The 19,713-nt window shown below is 40.2% G+C and overlaps 1 protein-coding gene across 1 annotated transcript in view; it reads right to left on the bottom strand.

Moving 5' to 3' along the window:
* The window catches only part of MYO10 (myosin X), a 154,327-nt gene that overhangs the window by 71,305 nt on the left and 63,309 nt on the right, over positions 1-19,713 (bottom strand). Inside the window, exons 3-4 of the mRNA XM_030444837.1 lie at positions 17,427-17,585; positions 991-1,178 (exon numbers count right to left, since the gene is read on the bottom strand). Of these exons, the coding sequence (XP_030300697.1) occupies positions 991-1,178; positions 17,427-17,585 (347 nt within the window). The remainder of the gene's footprint in view (positions 1-990; positions 1,179-17,426; positions 17,586-19,713) is intronic.

The raw sequence follows: 19,713 nt of genomic DNA, 5'->3' as shown, positions 1-19,713 counted from the left end.
GAAAGCTGAAAACCACACAAAGCTCTTCCTGCCTGTGTACTACTGTCAGGCAGAACCTGCCTAGAGGTGAGAGCAGGTGTGGACTGCAACCTGAGAGCTTGCAGAAAGTTGGAACCAGACCCAGCTGTGCTGCATGTGATCCACATTTCTAAAAATCTCAGGCACTGAACTACATGTGCTAGATCCTCCTCTTATCCAGGCGAGTGAGGAGAGGGAGATGAAGCACAACCTCTCACCCCCAAGCCCCGAGCATCACCCTGGCTTGGAGTCTGATGGGCAGTGCCACGCTGCCAGTGCCACCGAGCTGCTCCTCCGGATCTGGCAGGCAAGGTTCTGGTTTTCCCTGCCTGCCTCTGGGCCAACACAGCTGAGCTGGCAGGCAGGGAAAAGGGAAAAGAGCTGGCTGCATTCCCCACTCTTCTGGAGCTGAAACCTGCAACTGGAACACCAGCTGCTCTCCACGTACTTTCAGCAGCAGCGAGATCTTGAATACCAGTGACACAAGGGCTAAAATCATGAAGCTATTAAATCACCATTAAATTAAAGCACAACAAGATTAAGCAAGGATGATTAATCAGGCAGAATTAAGTGGCTGGAATGTGGAGGGTTTTCCCTTTTGCTGTTCTTATTTACAGCATTTCTCAAGACCGGTGGGTTATTTTTTATTTTCCTCTTGAAACAGGATTCAGGTGTCAAGCTACTGAGCTGTACAAGGATATTTAAAATGGTGAGAAAGTGCTTCAAGTGAACTCAGATGGGTGAGTAGCAAAAAATGCACAAAAACACAACAGATTTTTTCACTAAATGAAATCATAAGGTAACAGTTTGTTAGAGGTCCACAGAACAATACAAGGCAACTTCAGAACCCTCTCCTGAAACTCTGATAGTGTCATTTTGGAAGCCTCCTCTCCAGGTATCCCAAATCCACATTGCTACATCAGCTCAGAGGGCTCAGAGGCAGGGATAATCAACACAGCAGCAGCCACCTACCTGATGAGAATACACTGGTTGTCATGGCGCTTCCAAAGGCATCGGTAGCACTCGTTTGCCACAGCAAAGATGTGAGGTGCCATCTCTCCCATGTGGTGTTTGCTGTATCTCTCCATGGCACTGCGGTCGTACAGTCCCGGGATGCTCTTGTAAGGGTTCACAGAGGCAACTATGGAACCGATGTAAGTCTGCAAGCACACAGCCCAAAAAGAGTTGTCATTACACACAGGGGGGAACAGATTAACGTTCTTGCCAAATGAAAGCCAACAACTACACATCTGCCAAAGCCTAGCAGTCCTTTGGATAAAGGTGTTTTCTTCCTTTCAACAAAAACCAACAGAAAGGCAAGAGTTGTTTCCACCTCTGTCACGTTCTCACGCTTATCCCACCTACAGCAGAGCTTCTCAGCTGCTTGAATATCTGCCCCAGTGCTGCTTGCAGCTGTACAGTAATGTCTATGAGCTGCTTCTCACACATTTTAAGGGACTTGCTGAACTTCCTAAAAACCTGACTGTCTCAAGTACCAGTGCAAAAGTCACAGAATCATAGAATCACAGAATGGTTTGGGTCGGAAGGGACTTTAAAGATCATCTAGTTCCAAATCCTCTGCATAGGCAGGGATACCTTCCACTAGATCAGGTTGTGCCCCATCCAACCTGGCCTTGAACACTTCCAGGGAGGGGGCAGCCTCCCTGGGCAACCTGTGCCAGTGTCTCACCACCCTCACAGGGAAATATTTTTTCCTAATGTCTAACCTAAATCTCCCCTCTTCAAGTTTTAACCCATTGCCCCCTTGTCCTCTTGCTTCACACTCATGCAAAAAGCCCTATCTCAGCTTTCTTATAGGCCCCCTTCAGATACTGGAAAGCCACTACAAGGTCACTTCAGAGCCTCCTCTTCTCTAGGCTGAACAACCCGATCTTCCGCAGCCTCTCTTCACAGGGGAGGTGCTCCAGTCCTCTGATCATTTTTGAGGATCTCCTCTGGAAACACTCAAGGAGCTCTTTGTCCTTCTTGAATGCCTGTATTTCCATGTAGAGTATCCAAGTCCTCTGCTACTCATTTTTAAAACAGAAGTATCTCATGTTATGGTAGGCACTACCATCATTTTACAGTAGCAGACTAAAAAAAACATGTAGACTGGCAGATATTCCCCAAACACTGGGTTGCTGCAACTTATTACTAGTTTGATGGTTGACAGCAGCTCATAAGGCATTCATTTCTATCCTACTGCAATTAGAAAGCATATCAGTTTAAATCACCCAAGCAGCAGCTCATGCCCATTCCTATTGCCTTAATTCATTAGCCCATGGTAATGTGATCATTTGCAAGTCAGTTCACAATGCTGCTCATTTTCTCAGTTACCTTCTATCCACTTCAATACATTTTTCAAATAAAATCAAATTAGGTGGGGTAGGAGATAACATTAAGCATGTTATCTCCAGAATTTCCCGTACATCTCTGAGGCATGTGAAACTAATTGATATATCATTTGGTGTGAGTGGTGTTGCCACTGATACTAGTTTAATTTTTTTAAGTATCCTTTCTGCAGTTACAGGCAGGAAGGTGACACTGAGCTTCAAGAGCCCTCCTGAGGACTTGGAAAGAGTCAGCCTGTGAAGCCTCTGGGGCTGTAACACAGTCCCCCTGTACAGACAGATGCTTCACCAGTAGATGACTCTCTCATCCCTGGCAGGAACCAGCTGTGAAGCTGACAACAGGACTGGGGCTCTCCTCACCTCCACAGCCCCTTCCTTGCCCAGAAAGGGCTGGGGATGGGGTGAGCAGCATCTTGTACACTACAGAAACACAGCCCCATGTGCTCCTCCTGCAGCTGCCCTCTCCCCTCCAGAAAGCCACCCCTGGGGGCACACATGGAGACCCAGCAGCCATCAGATCCCCCTCATTTTCCTTGCCTCTCTGTCAGCTTCTTCCACATCACTTACATTCCTCATATCTACCTGCCTCCCTCCTCCTTAGCTGGTACATAATTATCTTTGTTAGTTCTCCTTTCTCATTGTTACCCTGTTGTTATATCCCCCATCATCCACCTGTTCATCCCCCATCATGCCCAAGCAGCATCTTTGAGCTTTTTCTACAGGACTAGAGCAGCATCCTTGAAATGATGACAATTTTATTAGGTTCAAGGGGAATGCCCCTCCTCACTGTAACTTAATTACATTTTACAGCTCTAACCTTTCAATCTGTGTGTTTTATAAAACCCCCCATGCTGTGTGATAGCTCTAAAGGTTTCACTGATACCATTTTAGCACAAGATTGTATTTCAGGGCAATTAGAGCACAGAGGAAACAGCTTAATTTCCAGGGATCATACCCTCTTGGGTTCTTAAATAACTAATGAGGAAGTCTTCGAAAAAAAACTTCCTCACTTTGATTTATATTTCAGCACAGATTGCATAGGTTGTTTTTTTTAAGTTACATGAAAATAGTGCAAGCATGACCAATAAAACAGAAAGCTATTCCTCTTTACCTTATTGAAGTCTGACCAAAGTCTTAGTAAAATTTAAGAAGAGTAACTAGAGGTAGATCACCACATACTTTTCTTGTTTTTCCAATTTCAAATGGTGAATATCATAAAAGGTGACAGCAGCCCACTTCTGCACTAACTCACTCAACATGATGCAGTCTTTCACATGATTTAAGCATAGCTTTTAAAAAATTAAGTAAACAGGTCCAGAATATTAGTCATTACTGCAACTATGAAAACATCTTATATCAAAGTCAGGTTGTTTTGCTGTCTCATAATACATGTAAGGTGTCATGCAGTGTAAAAGGAGTGCAAGATGGCAATAACAAAAACTTAGTGAACAGATGGAGTAACTCTTAGGACATGTCACTATCTTAAAATTCCTTCTCTCTCTCTCTCTCTTTTTTTTTTTTTTCTTTTTTTTCTTTTCTTTCAGCAAAGACAGGAAGAATCACCACTTCAACTGAAATAGCTCAGATTTTGTGGTTCCAGTCTTCTGATGCTTTGAGTATGTATTATCACTTTGCAGAACAAGTTAAATGCATGCATGCATTGCTACCAAATCATTTCGATACAAGATAGAACATAATCAGGCTGCCAAAAAAAAAAACCAAAAACCCACAACCCAACTTCCTCATCCCAACGCGAGATTACAAAAAAGATGTATGTTCTTCACAGACACAGCAAAACAGATTTATCAACTACCAAGTAGCATAATGCAACACAGGAGCAGCCACAACTAGATAGCTGCATGGAATAAACAGGACTTAGCTGGCCCAAGTGAAAGTTTCACCCAAGATTAGGGTTCAGCAAGTCAAGTGAGATGAAGCAAAACTATTCCCATTATTAAAAGATTTCCCAGGAAAAGACAAAGCTTCCCAAAATCTTTGCAAACTTCCCCTGGGATACTCAGCAAGGTCTACTGGAAGAACAATTTCCTACAACACTTGCAAATTTACAACATTTTCCTTCCATTAACTATTATGTACTTCTACTAGTAGCAATATTTTATAAACAGTAGATCCTACTCCTTCTAGCCTCTACCCTAGCACCCCTGAGAGTCACAAAGACAGGAACTGAAGGCACAGCAGGCCCAGCACCCCACCAGAGTGCAGCACTACCTCACCACCACCCTGCTTTGCAGGGCTCTGCTTTCCCTCCCCCTGGGGACTCTGAGCAGCTTCCCCACTCAACCCCATTCTTGGAGGGGTGACTTTCCAGTTTTACAAGTGCAAGCACCTTAGCAGGAAGTTCAACTGGTGTAAAGACAGACAAAAAAATGCAGGGCTGCTCAGTGGTTTGGCATTATCTCCTAAACACTGCACCAGGCATCATCATATGGCAGAGGCAGCTACCAGTCAGAAGGAAGATCTCTGAATTGCTTTATTATGATAACATAATGAGGTAGACGTCTAGATGAACTTTCAGAAAAGGTATTTTCCCATAAGAATGTCACTTCCACTTTGCTTACAAGTGAGTGAATAAAATTTTCTCTTTGTTCTTTGCAGTTTCTAATCTGATTCTCACAGTCAATTATTACTTATTTTAATGAAAGCTCTCCAAAGCAGTTATGAATAGGAAAAATGCTCATACATCTGCCAGAGCACTAGCAAGCAATCAGGATTTCTGAAGATTTCCAGTTAAAATACTTTGAGGGGTATTTCAGAGAAATACTGTGTAGAGCTTCTGTCACAAGTTGGACTTTTTAAATCTGTGGCAATGAACAGGACAGTTCACTTTTCTGTTATTTGGCCAACTCAACACTTCAGACAGAACCACATACAAATTCTTAAATTATGTTGTTACAGCCTAAACCAGCAACAACTTGTTATCAGATCACCACTAATACATTTATTTAACATTAAGAATAAACGGGAGTTATTCAGCCTGAATCCCAATGCAGTGCTTTGATTACTATATTAGAATGTTGGGCTCCTTTTCCACTCACAAATTTTTAATGAAATTCTACATTGATAATGACTTTTCCAAAACACTTTCAGTCACAAACCACAGACAGTACTGCTCTCTCTTTTAGCATGTAAAAGGAAATAAGATTGCTTGCTGATCCTTTAGGAGGACATTCAAAACTTGAACTACAAAGCCTGTATTCTCCGCTGGACATTCAGTAAGGTCATGGCCATGCAAAAGTCAAAATGAAAGATGCACTTGAGAAAGGAAGAGATTTGTCACCAGTTCTCTAAATACTTCGTTTTGCTTTTTGTGTTCTAGTAACAATCAGCTTTGAACCTCATGTCTTGAAATCACCCCAGACTTCTTAAAACATTCAAAACCAATTAGGTCTTTAACAAGGTTCAAGAGCCCACAGAGATTTCGGATATCCACAGAAATACTATAGAAAGACTTCCTATGGTCAGCGTAGCCCTGCCTAGTATAACAGTTTTTCTGGTGTTTTTGTTGTTGTTGTTTTGGGATTTTTTAAGGGAAACACAATCACTTTAGTTTGATGTGAAACACCATAGTTTACTTTAGTTTGATGTGAAACAAATGTAAATTATGTAAAAAACTTTATTGGTTAAAATTACAAGAAACAAGTTTGCAATAGATGAACCAAATACAGTTTGAGATGTCTTTCTTCCATTCTAGAAAAGGCTTTCGGACTAGAACAGGATAAAAGGAGAAGTACAGTATGAAATTTCCCCTTCAGTGTTTTTTTCAGGTTCTCTATACAGAAGCAGCAACAAGGAAGGAAATGGCCATAGTGAAAGATCACATCATTAATCCTCTAAACCAAACCTACTAAATGTATCAGGACCACTTGCTCTCCATCCCTTCACAGACTTAGGCATATCCTTTCAGGTTTGCTCCATAACCAGCAACCATTCACCTGCCACTTTTCCCCTTCTATACCAAGACTTCTGCATCTCCACAATAGCATTTCTATTTCTGAGGATCCTTTCTGATGTCTGTGTTTTATCCAAAATGTGCTGTATCCAGGTAAGGTCATCAGTTTTATCCCATGCTGGTTCTCATTACCTCCTTTCACTCTCAATATCAAGATATTCTTCTATACATCCCAGACTTCTAGCATCTGAGGCATCCCATTCCCTCTTCTTATTTAACTAACTAAATAAATGGAGGGGAAAAGAAAAAAAAAAAAGTCAGGCTCATTGTCCTGGCTTGAGCCAGGAAAGAACCAATTTTTTTTTAGCAGTTTTACTAAAATTACCTTTTATTAATTTCAGTTTCTTCTCAGTAGCTGCACTTGCCAAAATTAACAGCATGGTTTTCAGTCAGTGGCTGCTTCTAGGACTGATAATGCACAATGTTTATAGTTACTGCTGGAGAATGGTCTGCAGAAAGGCTCTCCGTATACTGGGAGACAGCACTTTGGACTTTGTTTTCAAAGAGCACTTTCGAGACTTCCTCTTGAGGCACACGAAAAATCTATTCTCAATATAGAAGCAACATGTTAACAAATGCCTCAAAATTATCTTTCTGGGTTGTTTTTGAGCAACACCTGACAGGTGGAGTCACTCAAGGAACTGATTTGGTATTTGAAAAGTAAGGGTTGTTTTGTTTTTTTTTTAATAAGGCTTAATTTACTCCGCAAGTACAGTATTCCAGGATCACCCTTAATATATAGGAAGCTTTAAATAAACTGATGTGTATCTGGCTCACTAGGAAGTGACTATATAAGCCAATATGGGTGAAAAGATCTCTATCATTGTTCCACAAAAGATGGGCATGTCTCACACCTTTAAATCATCAAGGCTCCAGTCCTGTTACTGAACTGCAACATTGGTGCTTTGACAGCCTTATAGAGACAGATGATGTTTGAAAGAAACAAAATAGCTGTCCAACTTCTTTATCTTTACAACCCCAACCTTCAAGGTGTCCAGATGCAAAACCAGAGAAGAGCTTACCCCCCACTGCAGGTACAGCCTTCTCTCAATTCTCCCAGGTAAAGGGATTGATGGTAATCATGCCTGAGATTATTCTGAGGCAAAGATGTCTTGGTCAACCACCATATATATATGTCAGCATAAAAAGAAGATGGCTGGACCATATTTTGGCATGTTTTTTAAGGGAGGGAACAGAAGGGGTATGGGTATACCATAAACAGAATGATAATAAGGGCCCTTGTTCTTGGTAGGACCTTGATTTATCCTTTTTGTGGTAAGTATGCCTCATCTTTCAACTGGTCTCTCACACTAATTTCAGTGGGATGGAATCCAGTTGTCTCCCTAAATTATACGCTAAGATGTCTGAAGCCAAGCTCTTTTCTTAAAAGCCATAATCGAACTGAAGTTTTAAACTACAAGTTTAGATGCTTTCCACTAATCAACCCATTTCTAAGATGGAAATGTCATGCTCTATAATCATCCCTACATGTTTGGGCTTCTTCAGCCTCAACCAGTTTGGTGAGCCATGGTGGATTTCTAACAGCCTCGACGGAAATCAGCTTTGCTTTCCTTTATCACTGCATTCCCTACCAGTGCACACACCATTATGACCTCTAGATTGTCCTTTTTCTTCTCAGGGCTGTTTTAGAATTGACTGCAAAATGACATGCTTATAAACACACAGATTATACTACAAATACCCAGAGCTAGCATCCATAGGAGATGACCTTTTGAAGGGAACCAGAACAACACAAAGAACAGCACTAAGACAATGAAGTGCCAATAGATTGCCACTGACATCCAAGCCCACCTGTTAAATGTTCTCCCTGTCATTGCTTTCTACAAGCATCTTCTGAGGCACATTCACACTGCTTGGCTGCACTTTAACATGTCATCAGTCTACGGTGTAAGCTGCTGCTGCAGCCTCTCCTACCACTTCTCTCCTCGACAGCCTTTTCCCTTCGTATTCTGAGCGCAGAACATATCCAAGGAGTACCAGAACTAATTTCAGAGCCAGGCTTTATGCTGGTTTTCACTGACACAACTCATTGGAAGATTTTTTAAGAATCTGTATTTTCTCTACATGATTTCAGATGAAAATCAGCAACTCTCAGGTAACAGCATCTCCTGTTAGTTGCATCCTTTTCTGTTTTCATCCCTCAATCAAACCAAAGTGACCTGGAGCTTCCCTTGTTATAGAGCATTAAGCAACACCATGGTACTTTGGGGTTCAGCTACCTTAACTTCTAAACTAAGCAAATCCTTCCACTCCCCAGAGCCTCAGCCTTACATATCCATACTGTAGTTGTTCTAGGCAGCTAAGCTACAAAAATCTATTTCTTCTGGGTTAAAAATTGACTTTGGATTGTCTTAGCTGCCAATGGAAATATGGAAACAGTACACCGAGGCAGTCACATCTCTCAGCTTAATTCCGGAGAAAGCTCAGAGGTGGTGAAGAACCTGCACAAAATTAAGAGCTCACCACAGGCTGAGATACTCTCATAGCTTAATCCCATTATGTTTTCCCATTAATTTTCTCCTACTGAATATGCTGTTCCATGTGGATGGTGACACTTGGTCTCCAACTGTCATCCAGAATCTGAACCAAAAAGTTCAGCTAGGAAATATGAAACCAAGATAAAGAAGAGATGAGAGAAGAATGATGTTACAACCAAATGTAAAGATCAAACCAACAGACTGTAAGAGTCGTATCAGATAGACATTTTTCCTTGTTTAAGAACTCCACAGCTTTCTGGCACTTTTCTCCTGTAAAAAATTGACCAAGTCCTCTTGTTTTTATTGTGGTTTTTTTGCTGACTAATACGAGACAACCTCTACCATGTAGCAGTACTATGTGGTGGATGTCAGGATAATGGTCTTTTGTGATCTACTGCATGGAATATTTACATTAATAGTTATGGAACAGTACATCTCTTCACTGTTGTCAAATGGAAAGAGGAGGTGACCTGAACAAAAATCTGCAATTGATCAGAATGAGACATTGATTTTTGTCATTTTCATGGTCTGCAATGCAGCATGTGACTATACATTTGCACATCAGACGGCAGCAATCTGTGCACAAGTGCACAAATTATTTCTAATGGGGCAATCTCTAGCTCAAATCAGAGAAGAGAGACCTCATGGCTCATCCCTTCCTTTCAAATGGCCTGTGGCCACACACTGGTCCTTTTCCCTGCTTTGTTATTGTACTATGCTCAAATGATTCTTTCAAGGCCTAATTGAAGGCCTAATTCACCCTCCAGCAAGGAAAAAAAAATGTTGTTCTTCTTTCCTATAGATTCATCTTGGGAAGATGAAGGGGATTTTCAGAGAAAATGCATTCAAACAAAATAAAAAAAATCTGGTAGATGATATCCCAAAAGGCCTTGTCTCCAGAACACAGGAGAAACATTTTTAATACAAACCTTTGGAGATCTGTTCCAGTCTGCCTGCAAGTATTTTACATACTGATACCCCAATTTTCATAATTTCCATGCTCTTTTTAATGTTTTAATACCTCTTCTATAGAAAGGGCTTTTTTAGGAGGACAGCAAGAAAAGCTGGAATTACACTTTAACAGAGCATGAAAACAGAAATCAAGAGCCAGAATAACTGAAATCCAAGCCTATGCCAGGTAGTTTGCTAGATGGCACTGAGCTGCTGCCAAATAGCTGCAGGAATAGAAATCTGCACTAAGATGGTAAACAGTATTAGCAGTCAAAAATCTGTAAATGGAACTTTTGGACTCCATTCCCCTTCAAAAGGAAAGAGTGATAGACACCAGAAGCAGATAGCTGAAACTACTTGTGAGAATAGGACTACATCTTCTGAAATAAAAGTAGCAGCCAGACTACTTTTAATAATCAATAGTTCGTTTAAACAGGAAGACAATAGCCATAAAAGTAATTTAATTAATTCTCAATGTTAATGGGTTGTCTGTGGCCTTTCTAGTATTAAACTGCTCCAATATGTGAACAAGGTAGCTGGACTGTGTAGCACAAGCTTTAAGTTTTGTGCAGCTTGTCTTACAGTCAAAGCCTGACTCACGTAAATAAAACATGTGCTGGTGACAGACAAGCAGCTTAAGTTTCAGAGTCTAAATTCCTCCTTTGAATGCCTTTGTAGGACTGGGAACAACAGACCTTATAGAAAGGAGCCAAAGCCTACCAACAAGTGAGACAAGGGTAGATGCAGGAGAATGAACCATCATTTGCAAAAGCTCTGACTGAACAGCACTAAGCTGCTGTTGTTGGCACTGACACAAATAACTAAAAAATTTTGGTTCTGATTCTGCACACGTGTCTTTTTGTTCTCTACTCAAGTTAACCAGTGACATTCAATGAAGGTGTGGAGAAACCAACAACAACAAAAAGCCTTTGAATCTGAGAAGACATTAGCAATGGATGCCTTCCCCAATGACAAAATGTGTACAAGATGATAGATTTCTGCTTTATAGTTACCATTAAGTAGGGTTTATGTAACATTCAAAACTCCTGGAAGCCAACAGGAATTGATCCTGTTGACCTTACACGTATTATTTATTCTATCAACCAGCCAAAACAGAAGAAAAATGCTGGTACAAAGCTGAGAGAAAGCAAATTTTTCTGATGTTTTAATAGACCTTTGACCTTCTCTTCACCTCCCTCACTGAAATAGCCCACTAGTGAGAGAGGGTAAGATCTCTCCTGAAGCATATACATACAGCAGGTTACCAACAAGTAATGTGCTGTAGACCTCAATATGAATTTATGTGATTGTGTAACCACTGCAAACATGTAGCCATTTTGTACTGTATTTGTATTGTATACACTGCAAAGTGATTTTGTAGCCATTGCATACACTACAGTGTACTTAATTATAACCACCTTCCTGAGGACCTCCCTTTTTAATGGCATCGTGTAGATGACAGCATCTTTTGCCAAAATATTTATTAAGATCTAAACACATGCACCTTAAAAATCCCCAGTATTTTCAGTTGTGAGGACAAAGCCCAGAGAAACATTCTTTATTATTATTTATAATTATTAGCAGTCCCACAAATTCTGCAGCAAGGAGGAATTCAGAAGCAAAGCTGGTTAACCAACCCATAGCACATGTTCACCTCTCATACTGTTACAGCTGTTATTTGACTAACATACTAAAAAAGGAAAAACAAGTTTGATGGTAACTGGCCTTGGGCAGACAATTGTTGATCTATACAACTGACCAACCTTTAGAAATCACAATCACCAGAAATAAATTCCACTAGATTTCCAATTAAAACCCTGCTGTGTTTATATAGATCTTTGTCTGCTGCTCTCTAGTAACAGATGTGAAATGGAAGCTGTAATTAATGCTTGGAGACAGGAACTCATTTTGAGCTACATTTTGAAAACATTATCTGATGTGTGTAAGCATAACATGCTAATTATGGAGGTAAGTAGCTATGTGTAGACATTTATCATGCAATCCTAGCAACAGCACTCTGCTCTCTGCACCTCCCCTGAAGGAGCTGGTGAAGAGAATCTCCTCTGTAGCACAAGAAAGCATGAAAAACATTGTGATTCAGCAGTGCACCTGTTAAATATCATTACTGCAGAAGTATAGCAATTAAATAGACAGCAATTTTCTCAATGGCCATACAGCAGAACCTGCAGACCTGTTACTTGGGACTGCTCTAGAGCACTGGATGCCTGTGGAGAGGGACTGTGGAACCACTGCTGGGTTGCAGGCAAGACCTAAATGTAGTTCTAGTCTAATAACTAAGGACTTGGTCCAAATGTGCACGTGCAACAGTTCTATATGATGATATTAATTCATGACACAATGTGTGCTTACCATTATATTGTTTTTTAAAGTCAATGGCCCACACTTATTTATAACACAAAGCATGACAGGTCAAAGACCAAGGTCCATCAACTCTCTAGGATGGTGTATGGGTCTTTGATACATATTCTGTTAAGGTTCAGTTTCAGGATGATGTGCAGGAAGCACATCCAAGATGTTCTGTGTAAGAAATTGGTCATGGCAGCTTTTGTCTTTATAAGTACACATTTTGGGTCTCTTGTCTTCTGCTGATCTTACTTTGCCTCTCTGCCTCCACATAAGACTTGTGACTGTGGTAGAGGACATCTGAAAAGTGCTTTCATAGTGCATTAATTATGTCTGACTTACTTCGTTTAACTGACCAAGACTTTGGTGTGCCTTGCTATTTTCTCACTACTGCATGTAGCAACATCCACTCCCTGCTGACCATCATTGCATGGTACAGAGCAGCTGCAATGTGTCTGAAATGAGTTTTACTGTACATAAGGGAGGAAAAAAAAAAAAAAAGCAAAAAAGCAAATGCAAAAACCTACACAATCAAGTCACAGAGAACAACTGACCTAATACTAACGTGTCTATGTCTGCAAAGAGAATTTGAAAACACCCTGATGGCAATTATTGATTAATATTGTACAAGCATCAACTAGTTGCCTCAGGGAACCTTCATGATTTCTAGGGAAATAAATTATCTAATTACAACCGACCAAGCTGCTTAAGTAAATAAACACGAATAGATTTAACATTTATGTATAACTAATGGACTATCCCTTTAAAGCACAGAAAACTGAGCATTCAGTGTAATGAAGAGACTAGGAACTTTGAGAGCAACCTTGTCACAGAAGGGACAACTTTTCCAGTTTAAAAAAAATCAGAGAAACACAGCTTTCTCTTCCAAGTTAATCCATGTTTGTTGCTTCAACTGACGAGAGAAAGGAAGCCAGCCACAAATGCTGAGCTCCTAATTACCATCATCCTCCCTCTAATGGTAGATGTGGTTGGTACAGCACTACATGTCTACGTGGCTGGTACAGAAGTTTTTAGACAGACACACACAACCCTAACAGATGGTTGTAATTAACGGCAGGCAAGCTGCAGCCCTAATTTGAAAGTGAGCAAAAATAGCTTATGTTCCCTCTCACCCTTCATGGCCACCACACCCAGCTGATGGAAAACCTGGAGGCCACTCAGGGGAGGGCAGCCAAGGGACCTCTCTACCCCACCCCACCCCACCCAGCACGCCTCCCTGGGTGCACAGACACTTTTTCCATCTAAACAAAATGGGCACACGTCAAATCATCATCACTTCAAAGGGGCACATGCCTACCTGGCACTTCAGAGCTTAATTCAAAAGGAAAAAACTAATCAGACATGCTTTGAAAACTTGCCTATTACTTGAACTCAGGCAAAAGAGGGTGGATCTGACACTGAAAAACCCCATACTGCTCTGCACGGGGCATATTGCAGTTATTCCCAACCCATCCCTCACCTCAGCAAAAGCTTCTCTCTAATCCTCTGCTCTGTTCTTCTGGGATTTGCACACCTACATCAGTAACTAACCACTGGCCACAGAGACAAGATAATCACAGCTCATCCTGCAGCCAGCTCCAACACTGCAATTTGTGTGTCTTGCAGCACAATCTTCACAGAATGGTTTACAGTGTCCTCGCCAAGGCTAAGCCTGTCTCCTCCACAGTGTGTTTACTAAAAGTATACCAGAATCAACAGCTTTGGGAACAAGTCACCTTTGAACAGTGACAAGAACGGCTGCCGCAGCGCTTCCCCTCTCCACAACTCGTGCCCCGTGCTGGCCTTGCTTCTGTGGAGATGGAATCCCTCATTTGCCTCCACAAAAAGCTCCATTTTCAAAAGTGGGCACCTTCTGCTTTTAACACTGATGTTTATTTTTCCATGTTTTGCCACATACCAGCCTAATCTGAGCAAGCTAATCTGAGCAAAGACAGGCATTAAATCTTCTATGCCGACGTCTGGAAGCTGGACCTCCCACATCAGGTTGTTCCAAATGGGATACAATGTGTGAAAAAGCAGCAATGGAAACCCCTGCAAGATATGGTCACTGCCATCCTAACTCTGTTCCTTTGCTGGACTACAAAAAGAGTGATAGCCCAAAAGCCAGCTCTTAGCTAGAAACAGTATTAATCAAGGAACCTACAAAAATACCTGCCAGGAGCCTCCTTTAAGTAATTAAGAAAAGGCATGTACATCCCATGCTTCTTGCAAACCAACAAGGAAAAGCACATGTGCTTTTCTTTCATGGAAATTCAAACAAAAAGTATCATGAGCAGATGTCAACAGACTTGGCAGTGATACAAAAAGATGGTTGCACACATACACATACAACTTCTGTCATTCAGCTTTCCCATAACAGTACTGCGTCAGCTAAAAAACCTCAATTCATTAAGTACAGATCCAGGCACAGTTGTCATTATGAACATAGTCTGTATGATAAATCTCTATTTCCCACTCCTCAAAAACCATAAAGAAATATAGAAAATCCTCTGATGACTCTTTATAGTTGAAGTTGTTGGCAGCAGCAAAGAAAGTCACTGACTTGTGTGACAAAACTCAACATCCATAGCAAATATCTTTATAGCAGTAATTATGAAGTAGTGACGAGTTTAGGAACACTTCTATGATTATGTGAGACAAAAATCTTATTAAATAAAGGAAGAATAAACAGATCTCAAAGATCAGGATATTTTTTAACTGTTCATTTGCTGAAGAAACATTTCCTCCAACATAGACAAACATACATACTAACAATGGAAAATTTGCATATATTATTTTCTTCCTGAGAGAGTAACTGTTTCCTTTGTATTTTTTAAATTCTAGATACTTTTCATTATAATTTATGCACTTTGTAAAATTTGAGTGTGTGAAGAAGCAAACCCCAAAGCTTATGTTATGTTAGAACTTACATTCTAATTCAGTTCACTCTTCATTAAGATATAGAGGTGCTTTCCAGTTTCATTGCCACTTGCAAGAAGTTTTTAGTGAGATGACCAGCCCTTGTGCTCAGTGCTTCCCAATTATCCCTAATGCCCAAGGGACAGATACAGCCCAGATGCTGAGGGGGACACGAGACAGGATGTGCACTACTCTGATGAAGCAACTACTGTCCACGGGAGAGGACTTTTTGAAGAAGGTAAATGTACAGTTTGGAAAGTTTTGATTGCTCCTGGCATGAGCTCCAATGGTTTCTTTTGTCCTTTACAATAGCTAGTCTGGTCCCATAACACATTTACCAGGAACCTAATATGTTCTGCTGCAAGTATGCCCTTAACAAAAGAAAACTTTAAAAACAAAAAAAAAAGGCCTGAAAGGCTAGGTGCAGCAGTAACATCAATCATTAAAGTATTGTTGAACCGTTCAACACAGTTAAGAGATACCAAGAGAAACCATATCCAAAAGATATGGTTTATTTAGCAGTGATAATACCTCCTACTATAAAACATGCTCAAATACTTATCAAGCTTTCATAGAATTACTCAAACTATTTGATAGACTTCTCTCAGTGTTTCTGTTCCTGAAGTGCTGTCCTGTTAAAATTCAGTGGGGTAACAATGAGGTGAGAGAAAAGATGTTTCTTACATTGGGTCCTGCTTACACATATAGGACACCAGAGAGGCCTTCCTATGCATTTCAAAACACATCTTTTTTTTCCAATCTTCTCAGGTGAGCTTGACCCAAAAGGGTAAGCAGTAAGGTTAGCAAAACTGAGGAGACAATGAGTGTCAGATGAGCGTCAATGAGTTCAGCAGCAACTGCAGATCTGTCATCAGCAACAGCACACAAACCTGTTTGTCTAGAAACATGCACCACACTGAGAACCAAGGATCAGAATGCCCTAAACTTGCCCTGACAAGCTAAGAAATAAGCTAGGACATGTCTCTTTAGAATAATGCAATTCTTCACCTCATAAAAAAAATAATCATCCCCTTTTACAGTGTTTCAAATGGGGAAAGGCTGGGTGTCCCATATCCAAGTAAACATAATTACTCAGAATGTGTTTAATTTTGATTCACATGGAATACTCTATTCTAGTCTACTAACACTGGTGGAAAACTGAACTGTTACCAAGTAAATTTGCACCCCACATACGTGAAAGATTGTTCATATATGCTACTCAACTTTTGTTTACTGATTTTTCTGAAAGGAAAATAGTTCATTCATTTTGAGAAAAGACATGCATAAAGACTTTTGTAGAGAAAATTACTTCAACGTTTAGAATTACCTGTACTAACGCTTTTAAAGGTACAAAGGCACAAAATTTCCTTGTCCCCATTTTTGGTTTTTATCACATAAAAACTTTCTAAGTACAGATAAAGTTTATTTGTATGTTAAGACATTTTCACATTTAAAAATGAAGAAGCCAAGCTTAATAGATGATGCTTAGAAAATAAAGCATGTATAAGGCCAAATCAAGGATGGAGACAGCTGAAGCAAAATTATTAATACTCTATAATTATTAATTTTAAAAAACAAAACAAAACACCAGCCACTGAACCACTGCAATGTGACATTTCAGAATCTGTAATGGCCGCTACTATTCCCTGTATCTCTCTCACATTTAGCGTAGTTCCAGATTTAGGAAAGATTTCTATCTAATCACTTCAAGATAAATGAAAATATTTTGAATGCAAGTAAACTTATTCACAGAAACCTTCATTACAGAGCTGAGGAAAAGAATTCTCTGTAGATATAGACTAAATTTTAGTTTTTGAAAGTGCTAAAAAGCTGCCTGTTCTCGTACATCTAAACTCCATCTAGCTCTATTTCATGGCACAGTTCCTCTGCTTGACAACTGCAACTACAATAAAAAAGGGGATGTTGACCAGATTTGGAGCTTAGCCTGATGCGATCTCAGATCAGTCACAGGTTAAATCCCACCAAATCCTCCTTGGTGACACACAGACACACACACACACACACAGAATGTACAGCTGGGGCAAAAGATCTCACGGAGAAGAGAAAAAACAGAGCCCTGTACACAACCCTGTCACTGGAAGTGTGAAAGCATATGGAACACTATAGTTTCCCAGTTTTTCCAAGGGATCACCTGGCCAACCCTGTGCTACCTTCTCTTTCTGTCATTGTTGGCAAGAAGTCACTAGATGAGGGTTTCTTCACCTCTATGTAGATACACAAAGAACCAGAGAACCTTAAGAAGGGAGATAACACGGAACAGCAAAACACACACAGCCCTTACGCATTCAGAAACATTCCCTGTGGGTATTTTTCTTAATTTTATAAGAAACTTACATAGATTTTATCTTGCTGATATCGCTGGAATAAGTTGTGCATAATGGAGCCTTCATGGAGATCTATGAGTGCTGCCATGTCTTCCACGCTCTCTGTGCTTGTTTGATGCATAGGTGTTACTTTTTGATGTGTGATTGTGCTCTGTTTATACGTGAATACCTGAAAGAGAGGGGGAAAAAAAAAATCAAACTATGATCAGTGCACACAATCAAAAACTCCTATTTGAGAACAGAGTTTTCATATCTATTCATATTCTCTATCCAGTTTACCAGTGAAAAGACTTGTAAAACATATTAGTCTGCTAGACATACTATCTTCTAAAGCCTCTTCGACAAATAATTGAAGCCCCAAATAGATAGATACAGGTACATGGGCATAATATGAAACTAGAACATATTGATAATGCACTGAGGACTTGAGGCGTTTTCCTTTTTAAAGGAAATTGTATTTCACACTGGACTACTGTTAAGACTCCATCAGAAGAAAAATAAACCAAGCAATAATCATTCCCCCAAAATCCAAAACCAGACAACCAACAAAAAAACCCTATAGTAAATCCCACTTATGCTCAAATTTCTCTAGAAGGAAATGTTTTACAGTGTAAAACAGCAAATGAAAATTATTGCTCTGACAGGCTCCCAGTTATATGTTTGATCTGAAATACAGTAAAATGTTTCCATTCAAATCTCTTTTCAGGATTAGGTCACTCAGTCTTCCTAATACAAGTAGCATGTGAAGTTCAATGTGCTTAAGATGTTTTAAAATTAATAGCACAATCAATTTCTAATTTATGTACTTTTGAGACTAATTTCTGTAGCCTGTTCCAAACAGACAATAAAAGCCCTAAAAATCCACACTTTAAATAGTCAGAAAACACTTGTAATAGTTTCTGCAAAACTATTACAAATGTGCTCAGAAGATATACACATTCCCAAACTAGTTAAATAAACTCTTACGAATGACATTGCTAAAGACTATAAAGCAATAGCTTTGGAATTTAGCTTCCCATTTCCATTTATACTTTACATCTTGGCAATTCATCTTTACAGACATACGTCTGCATCCCATAGCCAACACTATTCAAGCAATACCAGTCCCTGTTAACAACACTGCTTCATTGTAAGGAAGTGAAGTACGGGGTTAATGTAAATGCTCTAATGATGTGGAATATTGAAAAAATATGCCATTCCAAAATCCACTTGAAATAATATTTACAAAGCCTAGGGAAGAGGAGGCTCTGAGAAGACCTTAATAGTAGCCTCTCAGTACCTGAAGAGGACCTACAGGAAAGCTGAGGAGGGACATTTTATAACGGCATACAGCAATAGCATGAGGGGTAACAGTTTCAAGCTGAAAAGGGTATATTTAGGTTAAACATTAGGAAGAAATTCTTCAATGTCAGGGTGAAACACTGGAAACAGATTGCCCAGAGAAGGTGTGGCTTTCTCATCCATGGAAGTGTTCAAGGTCTGGTTGGATGGGGCTTTGGGCAACTTGGTCTAGTGGGAGGTGTCCCTGCCCATGCAGGGGGGTTGGAATCTTTAAGATCCCTTCCAACCCAAAGCACCTGAGAAGAGAGACCTTCTCAAAGGATTTCATCATAAAAGACTATGTATGCTCCTGGCAACAAAAGACTGAACAATGATAGTTGTGTCATCACAGGAGGCTATTGAGGAAAATAGGGATTTTACCACTCTTGTTGAGAGAAGTGAGAAAAAGAAGCTGAAGTAACAAGTGGATGAAAGCAGATGGCACTTTGCATCGAAGCTCTCTGTACTCAGATACTCTACCAGCTGACAGGAGGAAAATACTCTGCTGAAATTCATTCATTAAAATCCCATTCCGAGTGTACTACATGCTGGATCCACTACTGCTGTCACTCACACAGTGTACTGAGGGAAAGCTGGGAGAGAAAGGAGGTCCAAGAAACACATTCATAACAGATGCCAGAAGACAGCATAGGCATCAACAGGATACTCAAGCAAACCATCACAAAGTTACTACAGATTCAGAGCATCCAAAGCAGAGTCCCTAACTGTGGGAAAAAGACAGACACTGAGAGATGTATTTTGTGGTAAACCACTGTCAAGAGGACAGGACAAGCATTTGTACAGGGTAGATAGATGTTGTCCAGGATGGAGAAAGCAGCCACTTGCACATGATCCAGGGGCACACAGTGCACATTTGCAAAAGAAAGAATGAATTTGAACATCATCAGTTGACAGCAAAACTTTTGGGCTGAAAAAACTGTTAGCAGTTCCAAGACAGAGTGCAAGCAGAATTAGAA

The sequence above is a fragment of the Calypte anna genome, chromosome 2, assembly GCF_003957555.1.
Source record: "Calypte anna isolate BGI_N300 chromosome 2, bCalAnn1_v1.p, whole genome shotgun sequence".
NCBI lineage: Eukaryota > Metazoa > Chordata > Aves > Apodiformes > Trochilidae > Calypte > Calypte anna.
Note: the sequence above shows the minus strand (reverse complement) of the source record. Positions and strands in the feature narration are given on the sequence as shown.